The sequence below is a fragment of the Mugil cephalus genome, chromosome 8 (assembly GCF_022458985.1).
Source record: "Mugil cephalus isolate CIBA_MC_2020 chromosome 8, CIBA_Mcephalus_1.1, whole genome shotgun sequence".
Taxonomy (NCBI): Eukaryota; Metazoa; Chordata; class Actinopteri; order Mugiliformes; family Mugilidae; genus Mugil; species Mugil cephalus.
In genome coordinates, this window is record NC_061777.1 from 22,201,216 (window position 1) to 22,227,211 (window position 25,996).

Sequence of the window (25,996 nt, forward strand, 5' to 3'; positions counted from 1 at the left end):
AGGTATAAGTTGCTGTTGGCACTACATTTATTACTTAAATAAATTGTGCTTGAAGCTGCTGTTTAACCAGTAATGTTTGCAGTTACGTTAACTGTACCCAAAATGATATTTTTAAAGCACCGCTGTGTTTGATTTAGTGACATCTAGTGGTGAGTCAGTGGTTATTTTTGTCACATTGAACTACAATAGAAACTTGGCAGTGCAATATTAACCAACTCTTTGAAAGACAATCCGAGCTATATTTAAGCATTGGCTAATTTGTATCTTGATACTTGTACTAAGTTGATCGTAGAGATATATCATACACATATTTTAGACCTCTTACAAGTCTGGATGCTTAACTGCAGTGCTTCAGTTGAGACAGAAAATTGCCTAAAACGTGCTTCATAACAAGAAAATAATCCTTCAGACATATATATAGATATTTTCACACATGCTTGTTAATCAGGAGTACTTTGGACAGATGTTACACAGACATTTGCCAGGTTATGACTTTATTTCGAAGTTATTTCTGCTATCTGTTCAACAGTAATAGTGTGGGTAAACTGCCAGCTATTAAGATCATTATATGTGCAGCTATTGGCTCCAATATTTCACAAATATATCCACTGTTGTGAATGTGTGGGAGTTGACAGGCACTCACATAAGCACTTGCACATACACACTTGCACAATCTTTGGCCCTGTTTCTCTGAGTTTGCGATGCATTTACGCAATCCTGAGGTGTTTTTTTTTTATTGTCCTTGTATTAATTTCTGTATCCTGTTTCACTGTGAATCCCTCCAGGGCAAACCTGTTCCTATCCAAAAAAATTCTTGACTTAACCTTACACACATACTCTCACTCATACAGAGATGCTAAACCTTCAGAGAGTCTGCAATCTGCTTCTTTGCTTCATTCCCTCAACAATTGGTCCATATTGCAATCAATACAATTACAGCGATGCGGGGAAGGTGTAGTGAGCAGCCCGCAGTGGTTTGGGGATTGCTATCTGATTTACTACCGTAATGAGCAGTTATTAGATGCACGCACACATACTCATACACACACTCTGCCACTGGCTGTTTGAGTGAGGGTTATGAGCCTTACAGTAATGATAAGACCACCTGTTGTCAGCCCCTAGCGTGCAATGTGGAGAGAAGGAGCCAACACAGAAAAATGACAGAGCAAGGACAAGGGAATAGTCCACCCCCTCTGTCACCATCTGCCCATCACTCTCTCCCCCCTCCTCCCCCTTTCCTTCCTTTTAACTGCGCCGTTTTTATTTGATTGCTGTAGCCCGACTTGCTGTCTTTCTTCAACGCTTTAATGTCTTGATGTTCATCTCTGACTTTCCGTTAGACAACAAGCTCCCATTTGTGTTTGAAGAACTTTTTTCTACACTAATTATCTAATTTCTTTTCTCTGATGATTTTGGATAGCTTTTCTCATTTGATTTATTCAAATTCATTTTTAGTTTTGCAGCATCAATGCACCGGTCCTTCTTGTTCGTGCTTTTTAGAACGAGCCCACTCCTGTACAGCAGACTCATTGCTCGAGTCTTTATTTGAATAACTAATCACAACAAATGATACCAGGCGGCACAGTGGGGTGGTGGTTAGCACTGATGCCTCAGAGCAAGAAGGTTTGCGGTTCGTGTCCTGGCCGTTTTGTGGAGTTTGCATGTTCTCCCTGTGTCTGTGTGGGTTTTCTCCGGGTACTCCGGCTTCCTCCCACCACCAAGACACGCTCGTTAGGTTCACTGGTGATTCTAAATTGGCCGTAGGTGTGAATGGTTGTTAGCCCTGCGATAGACTGGCGACCTGTCAAGGGTGTGCCCCACTTCTTGCCTGATGACAGCTGGGATAGGCTCCAGCAACCCCCACGACCCTAGTGAGGATGAGCAGTAGTAGAACAAATGATGCCAGATTTAATTCCTATTTTATTCACCCATCTCATTTTTCCTCAAATGCCAACCGGCACGTGAATTCCTTGCAAACTAGTGTTCTTTTTTTATGCATCTGCTAATGGCCAAAGCGTGGGCTGAATTTAGTTGTGCTGACGTAGTCAGAGACTAAACGTCAGAGATTTGCACATGCCTCTCAAAATGGCCATGTAATAGCGCTGCATGGGTCTTTCCCAAAATAAATGTTTCCATTTTGACCTTAACCGTGCTTCATTGTATTCTGTCTGTCACACAAAGATGTATCTAGATACTAATGTGGAGGGAGCTGAAAAATGTGCTTTTAAGTTTTTGCCCATTATTCGTGTGGTGCATTAGTGTGATATAGGAGACATTTACCTAGGCAGATGTGTCCTTCCAGGCCATTAGTTATTGACCCTGAGAGCAGCTATTGCTTGTTGATTGCCTCTTCTACCTTCAGATATTGTGTTTGGTTTAATACCTGATTTGTGCAGCGCAAATGAAGAGTTCATTTCCCGAGGGCGGCTAATGAGAATCCCTCGGGGACAAATTAGAAGTATCATACTGCTACTGTTGCTATGCTTAGCGGTGGCGGTGCTTTCTTTAAAAACGAACGCACTTTAAAAGTGCATTAGTTAAAATCGAGGCTCCTGCAGGTGATTTTTCACAGCCACTGATCCTAATTATTAATTCAGTTATTAAATCTTACCCACCGTAACTCCATCACCTCTCTAGTGATCATAGGACGTATGAAAATGAAATGTGTCTGGGGAATCATTTTCTATTGATTGATTCTTTATGTACAGTATGTAAAATGGATTGATCAAGTATTGAATTATTGTAGAAATACTCAAAACTGGCATTGCATTTCTTGCATTTCTTATGTGAGTCTAAATGGTAAATGTTGATATAATTGTTAAGCTTTAGCTCCCAGCATGACAATAGCCCATTGTTGGGTTGCTGTTTGTTTATAACCAGTCAAGTAAGTCAGTTTAATAATGAATTTGAAGCAGCTACCTGCCTCTAATTGCCAACACCATTATTTCTAATGGTGTGGAAACCTCTTAGTCTTCGTCCACGAGGCAAAGTTCAGCCACGTGTCAGTTAAAAATAAAACAGCAGCCACTGTAAATAATGCTACAAACTAAGGTCACTGGTTAAACAAAATATAAACATAGTAGGTGAAAGAGTGGGGCTTTTCATTCAGAGAAACCCTTTTGTTTCAGTTAAATTACATGTTTTGAAGGATAAAAGCCCCTAGTCGTACTTTCTACAAGCATATCGCAGCACACTCTTTTAAGGCTCTCTTTGATACTTCAATCAGTGGTATAAATGTCAAAGAACTGCTGTAAGGACCTCACCATTTCCTACCTACCACTGTTTGATGGGGCCAACACAGAAACTCAACTCTGGTCTATGCAGCTCAGTCCATTGTTCATTTAAAAATAATTATGGTCTAACTTACATTTGTGAAACATTTTTCTATGTATTCAGTGGATGGAAATGTGTGCATTCACTCCCATTAGTGCTTGTTATAGTCTGTCTATAAGACTTTCAGTGCTGAAACAAGTTTGTAAAAATTTACAGCTTTTGTGAGTCTGGGGTGGTTGCTATAGTTACGGCAGCTATAGGTCAAGAGCAGAGAGCCTTAAGCAAAAAGTGTGAAATTTCTTCGCAGTGATGGGCCTCAGAGCGCATCTTATTAGAGACAAATGATGGCACATTCTTTCCTGTTTAAATTTGGTGTAACTGCTCCGTTACATACCTCCAGAGGTAATACATGTGGGCGAACGCCTGAATTCACATTAGTTTCTTTCTCTTCTCCAGATCGACTGGCCGGCTCCACAGGATAAGAAGAGGGAGTGTGTTGCCAAGGGAAAGAACAACCAGGTAACAACCAGGGTGATACTTGACAAAGCGTTGTTGGGGTCGCCTGCCTTGCTCAAAGGCAGCATGGTAGTCGTTTCTAAATCAATGTTTTCTAAGAGCATAGGTCCTATTACTTGCTTCACTACTCGCTCAATTACAGTTTGTCAAGTCAGCTCGGGGTTTCAGACTGGAAAACTTCCAGTCATTACATTAGCGCACGGTGAAGTGCATCTTCCAGACAATGGCAGGATCAGCAGCTTTTAAGGTGGTTCAATTCAGGGTGTGTGGGTTTATTTATTTATTGAGCAATAAAAAGCCTGTGGAAGTCTTGTTCCAAAAAGGATAGACTGTGATGAGTGACCTGCAAAACAAAACAATTAATGAATTAATATTAAAAAAAAATTAATTAATATTCTTTAACTATATTTTATCAACACATGTTGTCTCTAGACGCTTCACAGACCCCAGAGCCTGAAACTCCCAGAGCAAACACTAAGGTGATGGTGGCAAGGAAAAACACCCTTTTAACACCTTGAGCTGAGCCCAGCTCATACGGGAAGACCCATCTGCTGGATGCTGGTTGGACAAAAAGACAGAAAGAAGGGACATGCAGCATATACAGTATGCATGATACAACCAAGATTAAACGATTATATATTATATTAGAATTACCCATCATAATACTGATCAGTATAACATGGTATAATATATAAAATACATCTCTGCCTGTACAGGTATTAAAAAGTTAAATGAGAAGACGAGCTGCAGTGTCACGTCTGCATGATTAACATGAAGATGTAAAAGACACTAATGTAGGAAAAAAAATAGAAATGGACATGAACGTAGTAATAATACAAATATGTATGGATTAAACAAACTACGTAATATATGTAGTTAATCTTCGAGAGGAGATGGTAGGCTATTTGTTTCTGAACGTCAACATGAACATGCAAGAGGCGATGGTGTCACAGAGGTGAATCTCATCATTGTGCATCAGACGGCACGATTCGCGAAGCGCAGTGACGAGGGAATGACTGGCTGGGAGAAGATGGGCAAATAGTTCAGTGGATGGAAGCAATGACGTAGCAGTCGGAGACGGACTGATTGTGACAGCGTGGGGAAATGGAAGAGATAAGGAAAGAGAGCGACAGCCAAACATTTACCAGAGGGGAATGAATGGTGAATAATTCTTCCTTATTGAACTTTCGCCTATGTTTCATCTATAGCACTTTGTAAACACAGATATGAGTCGCCCCCAGCCGGCTCCACGCTTGATTCTCTGCGAGAGCTTTGCAATGTGCGGGTTGCATAATGTACATTTGCATGAAATCTCTTCTAACATTTTGTGGAAACACAATGAGCTTCTACAAACGGACTTGAAAACTTTCTCGCCGCACAACAGTAACTTCGGATGACAGAGGGGAAAATGGTTCGTCGAAGTGAAGATAAAACTGGCCCCAAGTGAAATAAAAAATATATGTAACTGGATTCTTAAAAACACTTCAGGTGCTTCAAATAATCATCAAAAGTTAACGCACATTTAAAGTTTACCTTCTGAATACGGACTGCTTCTCCACATTTCTGTGTAAGCCTTTAAACCCAGTGTGAGCATTTAGTGTAGTCCTCCTAATTTACTCTGCACATTTCCTGTAGTCCAGCGACAAAAAGGCTCTGGCAGTGGCTACGAATGCTAACAGGAATTTACTCACTACGCAAGAATAACCATATGGTGTTTACAATGCCTGTCGTTACTTTTAATTGCTCGTCTTTTTATGTAATGTTGTAGAAAGAAGCCGGTCTGCCAGACACATCCCGATGATTCTCAGTCGCTGTCGAAGCTGTAAAACTGAATTCTTAACCCGCTGCATTGCTCATGTTACAGCCTTGAGATACAGTTATTGTTTTGATGCTTCTTCATCGACTGGATGCGCTGGATTACTCATTCCTTTAGTATGCCTCTTGTGTGAGCATCTGTTTCCATTTCCCGTCAAAGAACTTAACTCCTCATCACAGCGCAGACATTAAAGGGCGCTTCCCATAAAATTGTGCATAAATTATTCTGTTAATTATACCCGTATTCTTTGAATGGAACTATCAGTCACTTTCTTGTTCAGCTGAAAGATTATTCAGATAGCGTGACAGAACATTGGGCCGATATCGCACACATTAAAATAACAGTGGGCTGACTTTATACCTTCTTAATGTCACGACAGTATCAGCAAACATGATCTTGTTTCAAGGTTACTGTGGCGCTCCCGCTGACTGAGTGAAGCATTAGAGAAGAGTTTTTCAACCACTGTGTGAGAGATCGTCAGGTGTGCCGTGGGAAATTGTCCAAATTCACCTCATTGACAACTAATTGATTATTACCTGCCAATGATGCCATTGTGGAGTGTCTGTGCTGTAGTCTAATAGTCACTGGCAGTGTAATCATGTAATACTCTTCCTTATCACTAGATGGCAGCAAGTAGCGAATTGCATTGTAAGTTGAGACAAGAGAATTAGTGATACATGAATGCGACAGGTAACGGTGGTGATAGCATTGTGGCTAGCGAGACTGCGAAGACAGTCATGGAGAAGTTTTTGAAAAGGAAAAACGCTAACTCCGAACTGGGCCCCGGACAAAATTCGGACCCAGGTGAAGCCACAGCGAGACTTTCACCGGGCATGCTCCATTGTGCTTGGTGTGTGGTGAAAACTTATCCAACAGTGCTATGGTACCAAGCAAAGCTAAAACTCCATCTCCAAACCAAACAACATTGCAGACTATTTTGTTCTCCCGCGTGAACACACGGAGAAACAGGCAACTTTTATGAGAAAAACCACAAAGGTAAATGAGAGGGCCCTTAAAGCTAGTTAGCATCTCTTCGCATTTCTCAGTGTGGAACAGTGACATTTTCCCCAAATATTATTGCTTCTGTCAGAATAATCCCTGCTAACAGAGTGCTTTTGGACAGAAGTAGAGTTTGCGAAACACTTTGAAGTTTTCTATTACCTCTTCAGTTTTAAGACCACGTTGTTGTGTCATTTCATGTTCTAGTTGTATTTTTGAAGTGGACATGTTAATTGCACTTTTTATTTGAAAGAAGAAATATAAAGGATGATAAAATACTCTTTTTGTGTTTGATTCCCATTCAAGACACTTTGATGAGAATGGCTATATTGTTAATTAAATTGCCTTTTCAATTTGAAAGAAGAAATATAACAGATGATAAAGTACTTTTTTCTTTGTGTTTGATTCATATTCGAGACACTTTGATAAGAGTAACAATATTGTTAATATAGGCTACAGAGTATCATTTTTTTTTAACATCTTTGGTTGGTGGTGTGCGTTGGGATTTTTTTTCAATGAAAATAATGTACCCTGGCTCAAAAAAGGTTGAAAAACACTGCATTAGAGGACGGTTAAATCTCAGAGCGTGTGTGGGCATACTGAAAGTGTTCATGCTAAAGTAGGCTTCGCCTTAGCAGAGGACCAACAGCACTGATTGCCCCTTTAAAAGAAGGACAACAGCGCTCTAATAATTTTTTCCTCACTCCCTCGCAGACTGAGTGCTTCAATTACATCCGCTTCCTGCAGAGCTACGACAACACGCTCCTCTACACCTGCGGCACCTACGCCTTCCAGCCCAAATGCACTTACGTGGTGAGTATGCATCTGTGTATTTGTGTGTTTTCCCTCGATGGTGAGCCACGGCGACCCGGAGCTGACAGGTGTCAACTTGAGATGCCTGCCATCTGACCTGAGGCTAAGACCACTGTGTGACAAAATAAAAATAAATGCGATGGAAAATGAGTATATCACGCAGGGTTAGCTGAATGTGCGAAAGCCTGTGTGTGTGTGTGTGTGTGTGTGTGTGTGTGTGTGTGTGTGTGTGTGTGTGTGTGTGTGTGGGTATGCGTGACACTGATGGGATGGGACAGTGTGGCGAAGGTGAAGATGTGGCCCTTGCAACAGACAGACAGAGCTTGCAGCTCCACCGTGTGAGCCATAATACATAGTGACCAATAAACCACCTGTGTTCCTCATTTCGTGTGTGTGAATCTGCGTGCGCTTGCAGAACGCCGACTATTTCACCCTCAACACTGGAGCCATGGAAGATGGGAAGGGAAAATGTCCATATGACCCTGCCAAGGGGCACACTGGCTTGATAGTGGGTGAGTAGAAATGTATGATTGTTTCCCTGCACGGGTTTCAGGATCATTTTAACCAAAAACAGAGAGATTTGTCCTCAGTTGGAAATCCACTGGCATCCATAATCGAGAACAAAACACCCAGTCAGCCTCTGTTGTTCCATGTGAGCAGTGTGTATACTAAAGTGAACCGCCCCATGTCTTTACAGCTGTAAAGGAAGCATAAAATGCCCATCAAATCTCCAAAAACTGCTCTTGCAGAATTTCCCATCTGTTTCGCTGCTGTGCGATTGCATTGAGAGTCCAAGAGTCCAATTAAACTTTGCACGCTGCCTTCGTTTCATTGTAGACAGCGTCACTGAGCCTACAGGCACCCATTCTCCATCCTTCTTTGTGTCTCCCCACTGAATCACTGACCTTCTCTTATTGTGAGCCTGTAAAATTGTTGCTAAAAAAGACAACGTAACGCAGGATTGAACTGAAGCTTGTGTTTTGTTGCTACAGATAAGGAGCTATACTCGGCAACGCTCAACAACTTTCTGGGTACAGAGCCAGTCATTCTGAGAAACCTGGGCCAGCAGCATTACAGCATGAAGAGTGAATACTTGCCCACCTGGCTCAACGGTAAGTGGAAAAAAAAGACACGAGGAAAACAAAGAAAAGTGAAGTGGCAAAGTGAAAAGTTAGGAAGGAAGTGCGAAACCACTGAAACCACAAGATGCAATGAAGAAACTTACCATTCACCTTCTGCATTTCTGAAAACATACCTAAACACAACTCATGAATTCAACCTTTCAGAAAATCTCATTTCTAGTCACCAGTTAGTGAATACAGTGTGGTTAACATGACCCTATATAAATGCAGAAGAATCACTTGTCCTCCTCTAGTATTGCTAACTTTCTGTGCATCCTAGCACATAAGCTCCTTACAATGATTATGACATAGCTGAAAGTCCTTGATAATGTCGTTTTCACACAGAAGTAAATAGGAGCAGATTGTTCTGTTATAGGTATCAACCATCAGTTTCGGAGACAGAAATGAAGAGTGTTGCCTGCAGATTGCGTCGGCCGTAGCCAGCTGGCCCATCTCCAGCTCATCTCGACCTAATTTTTTCTACCGGCTTGTTTTAAAATGCCATGTATGTAACTGTGTTTTGTGCGTTCGTGTGATGCCGGAGTAATTGGAAAAATGAGTCTTTGAATCAAATTGACTTGAACAATTTTGCAAAGTCGGAACAATTTGGAAAGTCGCCAAAAAGACTCGGTACTCTCGCACACACGAGCATTTAACACCACACTTTTGAACAAATACAGATGTTGTTTTTAAGATTATGTGAATTTCCGTTGCTCCCCTAATACGTTTCCTTTGCTCTTCATTGTTAGCAAGTGCTGGTAACATTTACTGTTCCAGTGTGTTGTTTGAACATCTTCCAGATTTTGTTTTGCTGGTCACGTTGTTCTCGCTTATAAGCACATGAAGAATCAAAGTTAAAAAAAATGGCGTCTTTCCATCTCAGGAATTGAGATGAGTCGAGGAGCACTTGGCTTGCCAGGCATGCTTCAACATTTAAAGCTAACCCAAGGCAGATGAACTCACAGTTTAATGTGTCCTTTAAAAGTACTCAGTGTGTGTACCGGTGGAAATGACTAAGATGACCTTCATTACTTTGATTAGAATCCCATTGGACACCACGTCTGCTCTAGCTGCAGCACGCAGCGTGGAGATGTGTTGAGAAAACTGTCAAATTATAAAACTGTAAATTAAATTCACAGGAAATGAAATAAATAAAAAAATATCAACTGATCGATAGAATGTAGAATTAAACTAAAATATTCTGCATTAATTAAGTTTATTGTGTTTGTCTGCGGTACTGACCGCCGCCTTAACTATGCATCCTAAAAACGAAATAAAGAAACATCACAGAAAAGTTTGATGAGGTTGGCTTCTTTTAACCGAGTTTCATTAAAAAAAAAATAATAGCCAGAAACATGCGAAAGAACAAGAGAAAGCGAAATGAGTTGCAGGAAATGAAGCGCGGGCCTCGGCTACAGCCAGGGATCGTTATCTTGTGGGGGGAGGAGGCGGGAGAAAGGAGGGAGCCACTCTGAAAGAAATGAAGGGGAGAGAAGAGGATGAAGTCGCGGCGGGGAAATGGGTGATGAAAGAGGAGACATTAGGATTTGGCGATGAAAAGATAGAGGACGAGGTGAGAGGAACAGAGGAAGGAGAGAGAGGAGGAAGGAACGCAGGGTTTTGGAGCGGTATGCGCGGTCATTATTCATGCTCATACTGAGCTTTTATTAAAAAGTAGATCTGCAGCGAGGCTAGCCTTAATTTGAGCAATTTACTGACCATTCAAAAAGCGTTTAATTGGCCTTGGTTTTGAGGGAGATTTGTGGCGTCTCATAATAGCTTAAAATGCTGCTTCAGAGGTTTTTATAGTGAAAATACCTGTCTATCAGGCTGGGCAGCGTATCTTTGTAATTGCAAAAAAAAAATGTCTGAAACATATCATTCACGACCTAATGAGAGCAGGGCATAGAAACAATATCAGAAAGACAGCAGTCGCTGGAGGAAGTAGGGGAAAAATGTCCGAACGCTGGCCGTTAATCGGCAGCGCTGAAGAGGCAGAGAGTGAGAAACGAGTGGAGAGGAGGTGAGAGGAAGGAGAGTGGTGAGAAGAGGCGCTGAGGAATGAGATGAAGGTGTCAGGCTTATGTATCTATATACCATACGTGCGCGTCTCTCCTACCAGCTGAGGCTGTGTCTGTGCTATAAGTACTGATATTACTCTTCTGTGCGCGCAGAGCCAGACTTCGTGGGTTCAGCCCTGGTGAGGGAGAGCGGCGGCAGCAAAGAGGGGGATGACGACAAGATCTACTTCTTCTTCAGCGAGAGGGCGATGGAGCTCGACTGTGACACGGAGCTCACGGTGGCCAGGGTGGCCCGCGTCTGCAAGGTAACTCCACCGATCACCACCAGAACCGATCCCGCTGCAGATTCAATTAGGAATCTCCTGCCACCGCCCTAATCTCAGTCCCCTCACTGTCTTGTCTGTGTATGTTATGAACGGGAAAAAGCACAACTGATTCTAACTGTAATCAATCTGCTAGTGGCTACGAGTGCGCAGGGACCGATTTGACTGCAAAATCATAGTTTCATGCACACTTGGCTGGAAATCATCTGTTTGCTATTTTCTCCAGCTGTTTCAGCAGCTGTTTCGGAGCACATAATAATGTGAGACAGCACTTGCAAACTGTTTTGGGCTCGCACACTACAACAGCAGAGGCCCATCTAAGGAATCAACTGGTGGAGCTGTTTGTAGCCAGATACAGTGTGTAAATATACTGTATGTCCCGCTGAAGTCGGTGAGTCAGCCGGAGAAAAGCCAGACGTTAGAAACTCTGCTCATTTTTTCCAAATATAACGGGATGATGTTAATTTTAGATCCGAGGCTTGCTCCGCTCTTAATTGTATTTCCATGTAAAGGATACGAGCTGACAGAACTGGAAGCACGCGCTTTGAGCTTTGAGCTTTGAGCTAACACAAGGACCGAAGCTGTTCATTTAAATCTTCTTTATAGGACACAAAATATCCATAATGGTTATTTTTTCATTTATTTACGGACCTCCACTTTCATTTCTTCACTTGTAAAGCGATTTGGGCAAATTTTGTCATTGACTAAGCTTTCATTAAACCATTCTGCCCATCTGCCGTGGCATATGCAGCCCTGGTTATAATAAAAACATGATACTTTGTAGTTCTGTTATAAAAGCACAGAGAGACACAAGAGTGTATATCAATGTCAGTGTAAAGCACAGAGAAATGCACAAAGGAAAATAGCCGTGCTTTGTTTTAATCTGACCCAAAGCATCAGCAGCAGCAGAGTTTCAGCTCTTTGCCAGTTTACTAACAATGTGTTATGTGGAGACGGTCGCGCTGGCGTGGATCTGTTTGCCGATTAATGCATCCATTTGCTAAATTAATGGCCTCATTAGGGCTGCTGATTAGGTTTGATATACCACAGCGATTGCGGCCAGATATGCTGTTTTGAGGAGGTGCAAACGGTTTCTTTTTTTATTTTCTTCAATTTCAGTGACCTTTCTGTTAAGGGTTTAGTGTCAAGTTACACTCACTTATGCGATCGTGTAATCTCAGCGTAACCTTTAAACAGAGCAAACCAGAGACAGATTGTTAATCGTCTGTGGAGATGTGTGTAATTAAGTGTGCAATATATGCACCGGTTTATGGGAAGTGCCCTTTAATGCCTGCATGGTGACGAACAATAAAGCCATTTGAATGAAACCAGAAACAGATGCTCTCTCATGATGTGTACTACAGCAATGAATAATTCAGCGCATCCTGCTGACATTGCATCGCCATAATATGAGCATTTGCATTTTCTGAATCCGTTTCTTTTTTTACAGCCTCTGCGATCACTGGGGATGATGAGAATTAGACGTAGCTGGCATGAATGCCTCTTGAGCCCACAGAATGACAAATAAACAGTCTGCTTGTCCATATATGTGTCACGTTTATTATGCAACTGAATATTATTGTTACCATTGTTTTCAATTTCAATTACAGACGTGAACGTCTCAGGGTCTAAATGCTCCTTAAAAGCCGTTTCATGCGTGACAGCAGCTCAGTTAGACAGTACGATATCGGTATCGATACAGTTTAAAACCATGTGTATACAGAGATATTTGTCATTCATGGGATGGAGCTAATCCATCGTGTTTTTGATCTGTTCAAGAAGCATTGGAAACAATTGGAAACACGTGTAAGTTCGCAACATGAGTGCGAGGATTTTACTCTGAACAGACAGTGGAGAGCTGTGTTTTTATTCATTTGTTCTTTTATCCTGTTTATCTATATTCATAACATGCAGCACATACTTTAACGACCCAGCAATAATAAACAGCGTGAGTTTTTTTTTTCCTGCACGCAACAAGTAATCCGACTTCAGCGAATTTGATTTTGGGTCCTGGTGATGCACTGATGATGAAGGAAGACATCAACAAAACAGTCCAATCAGTATGTGTGCACGGCTTGATGTCGTACAGGCCGATGTTGTTCAGTGCGAATATGAACCAGGCCTGAATTAAAATTCAACAGTGCATCACATTGTAGTGTTTTACCCCGATATGTCTGCCTGATCCAGCCTGCTGGTTTCACTTAAAAAGACAGTATTTTTGGTTAAAAGCTCGTGGCAGACTTTCCCTCACAATAATATTTAATTAGCTCTTTAGATAATCTTTAAATTGTATCACTAGAAAGGGTCATTCTTGGAGTATTAAACTGAGCTTCACCGCTGTCCATTTAGAAGATGAAAACAGCCATAGTATCAAACTAATAAAGCTTCAACATCCAAAAGTTAAACAGTCATCCAGGTCACAGTACGACAACCAACAAGAAAACCACCGAATGTTGACGTGAATAGCTTTGGTGATGTCATTACAAATAAAGTTCTTTTGGGAAACCAGCTGAACATTGTTGGAGACTCAGCACATGCCCACGGCAACAGCAAGTGGGTTTTAATTGAATCTTCTTCCATTGTTTCCTGGTCTAAACATCGGTTCAAACCAAACTGGGATACACCCTGTGTTCTTTCTATCAGAACCAGCCTTAACTCTGTCAGCTACAGCAGCTCATCCCCCGAAATGAATCACTCACTCTGGGAACAACCCACTAGCAGTATAGTTTTGCAGATTCTCTGTCAGAGTGTCTCAAATTCCTCTACTCAATCTTTTTTCCTGCTTCTAACACGTCAACTTTGAGGTCAAAATGTTCACTTGCTGCCTAATGTATCCCCACTAATTACAGGGGTCGTGATAAACAGATAATGGGTGTTATTCACTTGGCCCGGTCGTAATGTCGTGACCGACTTGTCCCCTTCTCAGGGTGATCTGGGTGGCACCAGGACCCTGCAAAAGAAGTGGACGACTTTCCAGAAAGCCCGGCTGGAGTGCTCCCTCCCAGAGCGCCACGTCTCCTTCAACAACCTGAGGGCCGTCTTCACGCTGCCGGGGCAGGACTGGCGGGGGACCACCTTCTACGGCATCTTCCACGCCCAGTGGTAAGCCCAACGCCTATCACTCCATTCTGGCATCGCCTCCAGATGAATATGAGCAAATAAGTGCATATGCTATCTTCTGCCGCTCTGCCAACATGTCATATACTGGGCTCTTTTATTAAACTCAGCCATGGGCCAGCCACTCACTCTGATGTGATGGCTTTAATTATGTACTTCGTGTGACTGGGTATTTGCTGTGTAATTGAGTCTTTAATATAATAAGCCTTTAGCTGACACTAATGTCAGTTATTTTGAATGGATTTTGAGTGCCCAAAAATGTTTCATTGCCTTGATTTGAGATTGAATGTCACACGGATTTAATGTAGTAATGTAATAGTAATCCCATTTGCTTAACATAATCTAGTTGATTGAATTAATTTGTTGACCACAGAACACAATTTTTCACTGCAAGACTTGGGCCTTTTTTTAAAAAAAAAAAAAACTGTCAGGAGATTCAAAGCTTTAGTCACTGGTCAAGACAAAGTACATCAGACGAGAAAAGAACAACACTTTTCCAGTGTCACAATTCAACTATATTTTCCTGGGAGCAGCAGTTGTACAGGTCTGCAGTAAATGTGACCCTCTAAAATTCTCCACCAGAACCTTTTTGCTTATTTATTTATTTTTTAGAGAAACAGAAGAGCTGACAATAGTAATTCTGTGACCTTGGTATTAGTTGGTATTGGACTATTGATAAACGGTTAACAAGTTACTCATCAACAAAGAAATAGGAGCAAGAGCAGAAGGTTTTCTTTGGGAGGAAATTTGGAGACATTCTCTGTCTCTAGGCGCTGCCCTTTGATGTATGTCTTTTGTGTTCCTCGATAAGATAGATATCATATCACAAACTGAACCAGCTTTGAACTTCAAGCCTTGTTTCTGTGTTCCTACAGCTGCAAGAAAAAAAAAAAGCCTAATCCCTTTTCTCTGCGTGACTCTCAGGGGATTCCTTAAAGCCCCCTGGCTTTGATAGAGATAACATTAAGATAATTGGACATTATGTAAATGATGGCTCTGAGTTCAAGCTATAATGTGACTGAATGGGTCGGCTTTTTCACTTGCTTTCTTAACATGAAGACATCAGTGACGTCCTCTAGTTTTGACATTCACCTCTAAGAACGTGCTCCACATTAACCAAACTGCTCCCGACTGAAAAAAGTACTTCCCTCACAAATCATACGACACGGGCTGATGAACACAAACCGTTATTTTCCTGTTTACGGCTTCTAAAAAAACGCATTTCATAAGGAGAAAAACACAATTTACAGCAGTGTGTACGCAGTGTGTAGTCCACTTAAAGCTGCAGGCTTCCACGACTCTTTGAGCAAATAACAGCAGCAAATTGTGATGTTGCTACTTACCGAATACCAGGGTGCAAACTTTCCACGAAACTGTGCGCATGCCCGCGTGTCGCAATGTTGGCGGCTCAATTTGAGAAATAATTTAAAAAAAAAATCATACTTCTGTCAATGAGCGTGGAAATCAAACGTCTAATGAGTCCGTGTATAATTTAATGTGTGCGGGTCATACGTCAATACCCAATTTTGGTCCCAGCGGGGGTCTGAAATTGTGGTGTAAAGTGCTCCCGCATCCTCTGCCTCACCGTTAAATGAAATGCATTTCCAACTGATTGATTTCACTGGCATATGAAGGAAGTGATTACGTGTGCATCAGTTTGCCTCGCCGCAAACAGAGTGGAGATGTGTCAACACATGTAGTTCTTGCGGCTCACTCGATAAAACACCTTAGGTTGTAGAATTAATTATATTTGCGGCGTGATTATTGAGAAATTGATCAAAAGCACATTTGCTTGCTGCGACAAGATGTTTTTTTGTTTTGTTTTCTGTTTTTTCGCTCGTATTCGACGCATTTGACGTGCAAGTGATATTTCTATTTCCCTTTATTTTCACATATCCATCCTGTTTAGTTTATCTCTTGTCAGTGGATGACAGGTAATTCATCTCCCGGTTATTACTGCCACACATCGCTGATCCCTGATTCACCACCTTGCCGGCATGTTTCAGGGGTGACGTGGACGTGTCGGCCGTGTGCCAGTACCAGATTGCCGACGTGAAGAAGGTGTTTGAAGGGTCCTTCAAGGAATACAGGGAGGCGTCCCAGAGGTGGGGACGCTACACGGGCACAGTCCCCAGCCCACGGCCTGGATCGGTAAGGAACCGGGAAGCCTCGCAGTAGCACATGCGGTATTTCGTTTAATAAATGCAACCTCCAGACTGAATCAGGAAGCAAGAAAATAGTTACAGAAAAATACTTTCTATAACCCTTCTGCAAAAGGATGAATGAGAGGTGTAGTGATATAATGAGAGAGGAAGGGGAGAAGCACGGTGGTGGCAAATAGCGAAAGCTGGCACGACACAAAAAGCTAAGGATGTAATGATCCAGGACAAAAGAGACGGAAGCAGGGAACAGAGCGTGATGGCAGGCGGAGGTGAGAGTGAGAGAGAAGTAAAATTGGAGAAGAAGAAAGGAAGGAAGGGAAGGAGGGAGGGGAGTGATCTCCGAGCCAGCTAATCATGCCCACCTGTTTAGGCTACATCTAACAAGTTCCTCTCTTACCTTCCTGGCCATCTTACGCTCCTGTTTTCCTCCATTCCATTCTCCGCTCCATTTCCCTACCCTGTCACTCCTCTACCTCTTTCTGTACTGCAGTGTATAACGAACTCCGACAGAGAGAACGGCTACAACAGCTCCCTGCAGCTGCCTGACGCCACGCTCAACTTTGCCAAGAAGCACCCGCTGATGGAGGACAAAGCTCTGGCTCGCCCCCTGCTGCTCACCAAGGGCGTCAACTTCACGAGGCTGGCGGTGGATCGGGTCAACGCTCTGGACCAGCGCGCGTACAACATGATCTTCATCGGCACAGGTACAAGTTCCAAGTTTTGCTGGAAACTCGGGCTTCATCAGACGGTCCACACAAGACACATTTTACCAGCATTAGTCCAAGTACTTAAGCATATTCATTTTTGATTTTTGACTGGGAGCAACCTAGCTGCCCACATGGCTCGGACCTGTGATGAAACCGTTGCACTTCAGAGATAGCTCTTACACTTTCTTCTGCCTTCTTCTACTGAAATTGCAGCTTTCAATCAACACCTCACAGACAAACCATTAGGATATTAAGATATTTTAGTAGCACTTGTACTCACCAACGTTTGCTTGGTAAAATATATCACAGACCAATAGAATATCATGAACTGCATCTCCAAAAACAAAAGGGAAACATGTTGAATCGTCTCCTTAACAACACATAGTGTTGTGTGTTTGTATTGGATTGCATTGTATTATGAGCCAGTCTTGTTGTTATGCACAGTAGTGTGCTCTACTTTGTGTGGAAGCGAAAATCACCCTATGCACACAGTCTTTCTGCATATTCCCCTATCCCTGTCTGTGGATGAATGTGAGTGTTTGTGTGTGCTGAAGGGAGTTGCACACAGTGTTTGTTGAAGAGCTGAGAGCACACAGACCAGGACGGCAGACAGGGACAGGTACTGGCATTAAGTACGGTGGCACGAAAACAACATGCCATCTGGACAGACTTCAGCTGGGTTTCAATTAAGGGCTCGATTTGCATGTTGAGAACCATCTTCATCCATCAAAGAAAACTGTCTGTGTGCGCGCCGCTTAATTAATACCTCCAGTCAGTGGCCATCGGGCCGTTATGCAGGTGTCCGGTTTTGGCGCGGGGCAGAAATCTTCCAGAGCTTTAATCCCGAGTAAAACAGATTTGACAGTGGATTCCAGTGAGTGTGAATTTGAATGCAGCTCGTCTCATGAATGGAGAAGGAGAGACCGGGCTGCTTACCATTCAGATCACTGCAGAGGCAGAGTGACTGGGGCAACGCTGACAGTGTGACAACAGCGGACTCAGGGCTCCTCTGCTGGCGAGCGGAGAGGCCAGTCCGGACACGCACACACACACGGACACACAAACGCATGGGTGACAAATTGACACACGCACATACTCGCACTCCCTGAGCCAAGCGCAGTCATCCCCGCTTGTCGTGCTTCACAGCACAAACTCAACAGGGCATTGGCAGACGTGCGCTCATAGTGCCAATTGGGCTGCGGGCTTGATTAGCTATTAGCTGCAGCATAGCGACAGCTGATATGAGAGAGAGAGAGAGAGAGAGAGAGTGTGTGTTGTCGGGTTTTCTTTCTGAAAGAAACAGGCTACAGGATTGAGGGATTAGCTTACACTGGCCCCTGATGCCACGAGAGGGGAGGGAAATGATATGCCTGCTGTTTGCTGTGCCTGATTTTTTTCCCGTGTATCTAGGCTAGTTCCTTCTCTCCTGCCTCCCTTTGGCTTCCGGGTTAGCTTTTCATATTATCCGTGACAGCCTCTTAATCGAGAAGACCACACAGGAAAGCACATGTCAGCATGTAACACTATTCCAGCTTTAGACACACAAACACATCAAGGTCACCCCGGCAGCTGTGCCCGAGATACGGTACCTTTCATCGCGGCACATCTGAACTCGTTCACAATGCCTTACATGAGTGGAGGCTCAGGGTCTCTTCTTCCTCCTGACCCAGCATCATCTGGGGAAAAAACTAAAGTCTTCCAAGGTGTCTGATAATATTATTGTTACTTAAGGTGTTAAGGGCCAGGAACAGCTTCTCCTCTCTTTTAAACTCACCTTTAAATGTTTTGTTGTTGAACTGGCGCCCAGGAAGCAGCTGGATGTTCTGGCAGGAGAACTTTTCTTTTGTTTATTTTGCAGCTTGAAATTTTAAGCTTGAAACTCTGACACCGGTCCAGCTGGCGTCAAAGTTTCACACATTGATGGAAGCTGCAGACAACTTCATGACACTGCAGCTTTTGGCATTGTGGCAGTGAGCGCGGGCTTACACTGTCTCCTCACGTGTGATCGTTCTCTTCTCTCTATGCAGCAGACGTTATTAGCCGCAGGTTTTCGCAGGTGTGATTATCAGCATTATTGGCAACCGGCTCATTCGCATCCTGCTCTGTGGCGCGACTCTGCCGAGCAAACCGACGTGTTTAATGTCACTTTTTTAGTTTCACCTGCACTTGCTCTGCTGTGACAAGCCAAGCATTAAACCTCAAAAGAGACGTTGCTTTGTTTATTTTTACACGGCGCAACTGAGGAGCAGAGCGTGTTTCTGGCAGTCCATTCGGGGCTGCAGCTAAAGACGACGTGGACGGGGTGTGCGGCGTTTTTTCGGCTCGTGCGTTAATATTTAAATTGTTGCGTTTGTATATTATCATAATTCATCATTAGAATTCAAATGTGCCATGCGGTCACAGGTGCTTGTTTGTGAATATACCAGGATGCGATTAATATTTAAGTCAAACAGTGCGCCGTCACAGGTGCTTGATCTGATCATTAATATTTAAATTGTCTGGTGGGCAGTCGCGGCTGCAGAGGTCACTTTGCGTTAGCATGTCATTATTATACAAATGAAGTGATGTGCTGTCACAGGAGTGTTTGTCAGTATTTTCTAGTATCATATATATTTAAATGAGCTGCTTGGGTGTGAAAGGTGTGTGTTTATCAGGCATTTATTATGGCAGGTTTTGATGAAATATTAATGCGCGCCATGAGGGAATGTCTGCTACAATGAAGCGAGTCTGGATTTAAAGTTTGACTGAACAGAGCTCACCCCTCCTTCCTCTTCCTCTTCCTCCCCGTGCTGCAGCGGAGGGCTGGCTGCAGAGGGTGGTGATCCTTGGCACCGAGGCGCACGTGATAGAGGAGATCCAGCTGTTTGAGACGGCCCAGCCGGTGGACAGCCTGACCATCTCCCACGCCAAGGTAAGAACACAGGGATTTATCTCCGCTGCTGCCAGTCGGGCACATTACGATCAGTTCACAAAAACTCAGCGTGTGGAAGCAGTTGTATTGCATCCCCTGTTGTGTGATGAGGATCTGCGTCGAGTCTGAGAGATTATCCCCCAAGATGGAGCCATCAGGTTTAGCTCAAATTGGGTTTGGGAATACAAATCTTTGCTTTCACCAAAAATTGGAAGCCAGTGAGACAGAAACTCACCAGTCTGGAATGTAAGTTCTTATATTTTGCCTCAGAAACTGTTACAAAGAGATACACCGATCAGGCATAACATTATGACCACCTTCCTAATATTTCTCTCTGACTCTGTGACAGAGAATGGACATGGGTCTTCTGAGGGTGTCCTGTGGTGTCTGACAACACAGTTGTTAGTGGGGGTCTTTGGGTCCTATGGGTTGAGGGGAGGGGCCTCTATGGATCATCCCTCAGATGCTTGATCAGTTTAGGAGCAAGTGAATTTGGAGGCCAGGTCAACACCTTGTGCCCACCTTATGTTATTCAGAATTATTCAAAAATAAAATAATAATAATAATAAAGAAATAGAGTCCAAACTAGTAAAACAGGATTTCTTGTCTGCAGTGTTGACCAAACTTCCAACAATATTCACCAGTACCTCAGCTCACTTCTGAGCACTTCTGGAAAGCAAAAGTGTTTGAGCCTGGCCACGCTCAAGGGTACACACCCCGATCAATTAGTATTACTATTAACAGTATTAACAGTCTCTCCTGGTATTGATTTACTGCATTGCAATCGGTTGATTTTAGTTGGAGCATACCGGTGCCTTAAATGACTCCAGTGTAACTTGTAAACACTTTGCCTTCATTAAGTTTGAAATAAAACCTGTCCCTGACATTTCAGTCGAGTCATCACTGCCTGGATTTCCTAGGAACATAATATCAGACCAGACTGAATACAGCAAACACAGTGAGGGAGAAGTGATTTTATGAGAGGAGAGCAGATCATTTTTATTAGTATTATTATTTGAGTATGAGCATATTTCTTTTTACATGGACCCCAGGCTTTTGTCTTCTGTCCAGTATCTTTGAGAGAGTAGGTTAGGAGCTATTTTGGATGTCTTTGTTGTCATATCTCATTGGTATTCAGTGACAGCAGTGGTACTTTATCTTCCGCTGATCTGTTAATATCTCTTTTGCCAGACGCATTGACGACAGACAGGCTGTCAGCACGGGGTCATTGGTCTGGTGAGCCCAAGCAGATGTTTTTATCAGCTCTCGCCCATTTCAGATAAAGCGATTCTCCTGAATCCAGAAATTCTCTTCACAATAACAGTAATCACAATCCTTTGTCACGACAGGGAGTTGAACCTCTGCCCCGATTTGTTTTCCCCAGTCTCTCTGCCCTGTCGACGCAGCCTTCGGGTTGATGCCGGCCATGTCCCCGTGACTCTGCGGCAACATGTCTGCCGATCGATGCGGTCCTGACGGGGCGTTCCCAGCCCTAAACCCCACTGCTTATCTCATTAATTCTGGCTTAGCCGCCACCAGACATTTTATAACAGCTTTTGCGAAAAGAGCGCAAACCAGATTGGATGGGAATAGGGTCGGGAGGGTGAATGTTATTGTAATTGAGAGTGATTATCCCATTATCTCCCCTAACCCCTAACTCTCCCCCTCTCTCTGTTTATCTTTCTTCTTCTTTTTTTCATCTCCCTCTGGTTTCTGTCTCTGGGTGGATGGCTGGATCTGCTCTTTGTCTTCTTCTTCTTCTTTCTCTCTTCTTTCCCCCTTTGTTCCCCCGCAGAAGTACTTGTACATCGGCTCTCGGTCTGAAGTTCTCCAGCTGCCCTTGGCCAACTGCAGCCGCTATCAGTCTCAGCAAGACTGTCTGCTCGCCCGGGACCCTTACTGCGCCTGGGACAGCGAGGGTCGTGCCTGCGTCCGCATCGACCTCCACAGAGGGTGAGACCTGCGCCTACACATACTTTATAAATTCTGTTAGATTAGTAGTTTTTCCCAGGTTTGGGAACAAATGAAGCTGCTGATCTCAAATATTAGGCCTCTGAAAAAATATTATGTGGGCCTTTAAGTCCACTAATGTTTGAGTGAGATTTATAAAAGCAGCTCCTCACAGCACAGTGCTGCTACTTTTATTGCAGATTTTACAGCCTGAAGCTGTTGAGTAAAAGCTTTCTGCTTCGCATGCTGTGATTTCCCTGCTCAGCCCTGGGAAACAGACATAACCACTGAATTGTTTTACATTGATTCGGCTTGCTGTGTATTACTAATGTTATACAGTATATAACAAACTGGCCGTACAGTTGCTGGACTGGATGTTTCTCACTTCTTCCCTCATGCCTCATTCCACTCTGCCTTCTGGGCTCCGCAGGTCCACCTCCTCCCTCTCACAGGACCTCATGCTGGAGAGGTTCAACCGGGGGAAAGCCAAGTTTGATAAACCCATCCCCTTCCCCAGCCCTGGTGAGTATGAAGCCACCCCTCACTAGTGGCCCCTTGTGGGGATTGACTGTCAGTGTAGAAACAAAGGCAGTAGAATGGAGTTGAGCTTCACTTGGTGAATACATTTGGATTGAGTTGAATAAATTGCATTGAGCAGAAGATAGCTGCCTGGTGCAGAATGTGAATTGGATTTTTTATGAATGACACTTAACGTCTACTCTCGTCTTCTCTTCACTCCTCCTTCAACTCTCCCGTTCCGCTGCAGAGCACTCCCGTCTGAGGAATGTGACGGTGGTCGTAGGGTCTGACATGGTGCTGCCTTGCCAGCTGGTCTCCAACTTGGCTCAACCATACTGGGTGTTCAACGACCGTGAGCTCCAGCTCGGCGACCCGGAGGCAGGAGGACCGCGCTTCGACCGGACCCTCAAGGCCCTCGTCATCCCAGAAGCGGCCCCAATTCAAGCGGGCCGCTACGTCTGCTTCTCTGAGGAGCAGGGGGTTAAGTTTCAGACGGAGCGCTACCAGGTGGCTGTGGTCGCCAGTGCTCCGGTCTTCATGGAAGCCCGGGCACCAGACAGCAGCATGGGACTCTTTTGGGTGCTAGTTATCACCCTCGGGGCGGCTTGTGTCCTGCTGCTCGTCGCTGCTCTTTACCTGCGCAGGAGGCTGAAGCTGGCGCTAGGAAAGGGAGCCGACATGAAGCCCCTCGAGAGCACCCTGGTCTATCCCATCACCCTCCCCAAGGAGCCGCCCACCTTCGTTCCCAGCAAGATGCCCACCGACGAAGACCGCTTCTGGGAGACGGGCGCCAACTACTACTACTCGGACGGCTCGCTGAAGATCGTTCCCGGCCACGCCCTGGGGCCGAGCAGCGTCAGCAGCACGGCGTCGCCCAGCGCCATTCCCGGCCAGCCCATTCACTCCCCCAGCCGGCTCAGCCTCACCAACATCCGAGGCTCCGGTAGCAACGGCTACATCCGCCTCAACCTGAGCACAGCAGGGGAGGAGAGGGCTAGCGGGGCTGGCGCTGGGGGCGGCGGGTTGGGAGGCCTGGGCATGGGCGGGAACGACTACTCCAGTCCCTTCAAGGAAGAGCTGAGACGCACCCTGCAGCAGAGAAGCGTGCTGCCCGACGCAAACCCAGAGGAGTCGTCCGTTTAGGCTCGTCCTCCTCCGTGTCGAAAAAAAAAACAAAAACAAACAACCAACCTACCTCCCTCCTTTTGAGGATGCCTGCTCTTCTTTCAGTGACATGCTGTCGATTCCCCATGCACTCTCTCTTTCTCTCTCGCGCTCTGCCAATGCCTGTTTGGCTCACTGTAGACATTTATAGCACACAGCATGTTCAATATACACACTCATACAACGTGTTTGCCGACATGCACTCCTGTAAGTATTGTGTATTGTGGGCAACAGGCAGTCAATGGTTGTGACTTTCTCTGCTTCCACTGTGCAATCGCCACTCGTGTAAATTGTGTATTTAAAAAAGGACGGACGCAGGGGAGAACACCTCAAGCATGGATATCAAACAAACGGCGTTACGTGTTTTCAGAAGGGCACATTTCCTTTGCATTGAGCGGACCAAGTGAGGCGTTTAGGCCCTGTGCTGGAACCAGTTGATGAATGATGAGGGCAACTAACTGGAAATATATTGAACTGATTCCCTGTCCTTCTGTTCCTTTGAGACTTTTTAGATTACTGCACTTAAGAACTGGAAGCGCGTCTTCCCTTTTTTGTACTTGAGAGCCGAGAGTGCGAGAGCGGTATAAAAAGACTAATTAATCTCCAAGCAAGACGACAATCATGTCCCCATAGCGGGAGCGCTGTATGGGACAAAAAAGGAGAGGAGAGAGAGAGACAAAGAGAGAGGAAATTAAATGGAAAATGAAGGGAATTGCAGTGAAAGACGCAAGAGGGGGTTTTGAATGAAGGACAATCTCTCAAGACTTTCTCTGCTCAATTTGTATTTTTTTGCCCCCCCTTGTTGTATTTACCGCCTGGAGAAAGTCTTCGATCTCTTCCTCTTTAATTTGATGTGACGGTTGGTTTGAATTAAGACGTTTCTGGTCGTTCTTTTTCTGTGTCTTACGGACTGCAGCAGTGTTCAGACGGTGACTGATGGCATCCCTCTGTGAATGACAATGCGAGGGCAAGTGCTCGATGCTGCTCCTCGCTCAGCCCCGCACGGTGACCTTCAAACGTACATTCGTGTCCGATGTACAACAAGTGCACTCCATATGATTTATTAGAGTCACAGTGTGTCAGAGACAGGTGTTTCAGCTGAGCCCTTTTGGATGTTTGCTCACCACCTTTAAAAAAGAAATAGGCTATTTGCATTCAGCTCCGAGCAGCAGAACAATAATTGCACACTTAATTCCAAATTGAAGTTGACATGAAGACATTAGGCATGGAGAATGTAGTTGAACCCTTGCTGTTGCGACCGCTGTGGATGTCTCAATAAGTGCTTTATATTTTATGTGTTTGGTGAGGGTGGTGACTTGCACTGCCGAGAAGGAAGCTACGCCTCACACACACTCGCTTGTCCTCTGAATCCCAACCATCCTGGACTACTGTGTGTGTTTGCGACACACCCTTAAACCTGATGAAACCCTATCCCCAATACCGACGCCCAGAGACTGACCTGGGGCTACTGTGGACTTAAACGGAGGAAGAGCACTGTAAAACACACCCAACACACACAGTGTTGATGGGAAAATGGACAAACGGACAGACTGATTGCTGCCATGCTGACAAACTACTGGCTCCAGGCAGGAAACGGCCGTGGACCAGTGAAAGGTATTGTTCCACTAAATTAAATTCATGCAAACAGATTTAAGCAAAGTCCTAACCTTAAACGATTTCCAATTTAGCCTTTTAGCTGGTGGCACTGAGCAGTGTAGTGTTACCAATTATTTTTGTTTATGTGGCTCCTCTTGTAGTCCTATCGCACGGTGTATAACCTAAAGGGATAATTCAGCATTATAAGAAATTCAGTTGCCTTGTGTTGAGAATTAGTCGGGGAGATTGATACCAGTAACACTTGTGTCTGGTAAATGTGGTGCTACAGCCAGGAGGCGTGTGCCATGTAGTGGCATCAAAATTGAAAATGACTCTAAACAGCAGCCAGTTTGTTTAATGCAACGTCTAAGAAATAGAAAGTTGTAGGCCAAAAATACTGTCTTATGTAACTAAGCATGGACATACAGCATTAAAGTAGCCTTCCAAGCCGTTTCTGTAGGTTTACTAGTGTTAATGCTAAGCTAAGCTAACCCAGACTCTAGCGTCATATTTGCAGTACTGACCTGAAAGAATAGTATCAGTATTTTCATTTTGACAGCCAATAAAGCAAATGACACACCAAAGTGACAGCTGGTTGTTTGCCGGTGTCCAACAACTAACAAGTTATATAAAAGAATCATTCTGGAGGTATTTCCCTCATTTTAACAAATAGTCCTACCCATGGCAGTAGAGCACGAGATGAGGAAAGGGAAGTTGGTTTTTCATCTTTGTCACATCTGAACATTCAAATACATGAATATTTTCACGACAGTACGATAATGGGGACAGAAGATCAGCTATCGGTATGATTCAGGAGAGGCCTGCCACGCTTAGCAGCTCTTCCTGGCTGAAGCTTGGAGCAAATACTTTCAAATTGGCTTGTGTTCACTGAGTTGCGCCAAGGACGGCAGTGGCAGTCATGTTACCACGAACTCACAGACAACCATGTTCAAAACAAGATGAACTCAACTGTCTCTAGTGATCATTC

The 25,996-nt window shown here is 44.1% G+C and overlaps 1 protein-coding gene across 2 annotated transcripts in view; it reads left to right on the forward strand.

Moving 5' to 3' along the window:
• Positions 1 to 25,996, forward strand: part of sema4c (sema domain, immunoglobulin domain (Ig), transmembrane domain (TM) and short cytoplasmic domain, (semaphorin) 4C) — an 88,232-nt gene that overhangs the window by 60,148 nt on the left and 2,088 nt on the right. Inside the window, exons 5-16 of one of the 2 annotated variants that reach the window (XM_047591441.1) lie at positions 3,730 to 3,792; positions 7,319 to 7,417; positions 7,833 to 7,929; positions 8,410 to 8,529; positions 10,713 to 10,864; positions 13,809 to 13,984; positions 16,006 to 16,150; positions 16,652 to 16,865; positions 19,664 to 19,779; positions 21,575 to 21,732; positions 22,160 to 22,251; positions 22,496 to 25,026. In XM_047591441.1, the coding sequence (XP_047447397.1) occupies positions 3,730 to 3,792; positions 7,319 to 7,417; positions 7,833 to 7,929; positions 8,410 to 8,529; positions 10,713 to 10,864; positions 13,809 to 13,984; positions 16,006 to 16,150; positions 16,652 to 16,865; positions 19,664 to 19,779; positions 21,575 to 21,732; positions 22,160 to 22,251; positions 22,496 to 23,391 (2,328 nt within the window). In that variant the 3' untranslated portion in view covers positions 23,392 to 25,026. Of the gene's footprint in view, positions 1 to 3,729; positions 3,793 to 6,181; positions 6,602 to 7,318; positions 7,418 to 7,832; positions 7,930 to 8,409; positions 8,530 to 10,712; positions 10,865 to 13,808; positions 13,985 to 16,005; positions 16,151 to 16,651; positions 16,866 to 19,663; positions 19,780 to 21,574; positions 21,733 to 22,159; positions 22,252 to 22,495; positions 25,027 to 25,996 lie in introns of those variants that run through there. The other variant, XM_047591442.1, reaches the window with a different exon arrangement.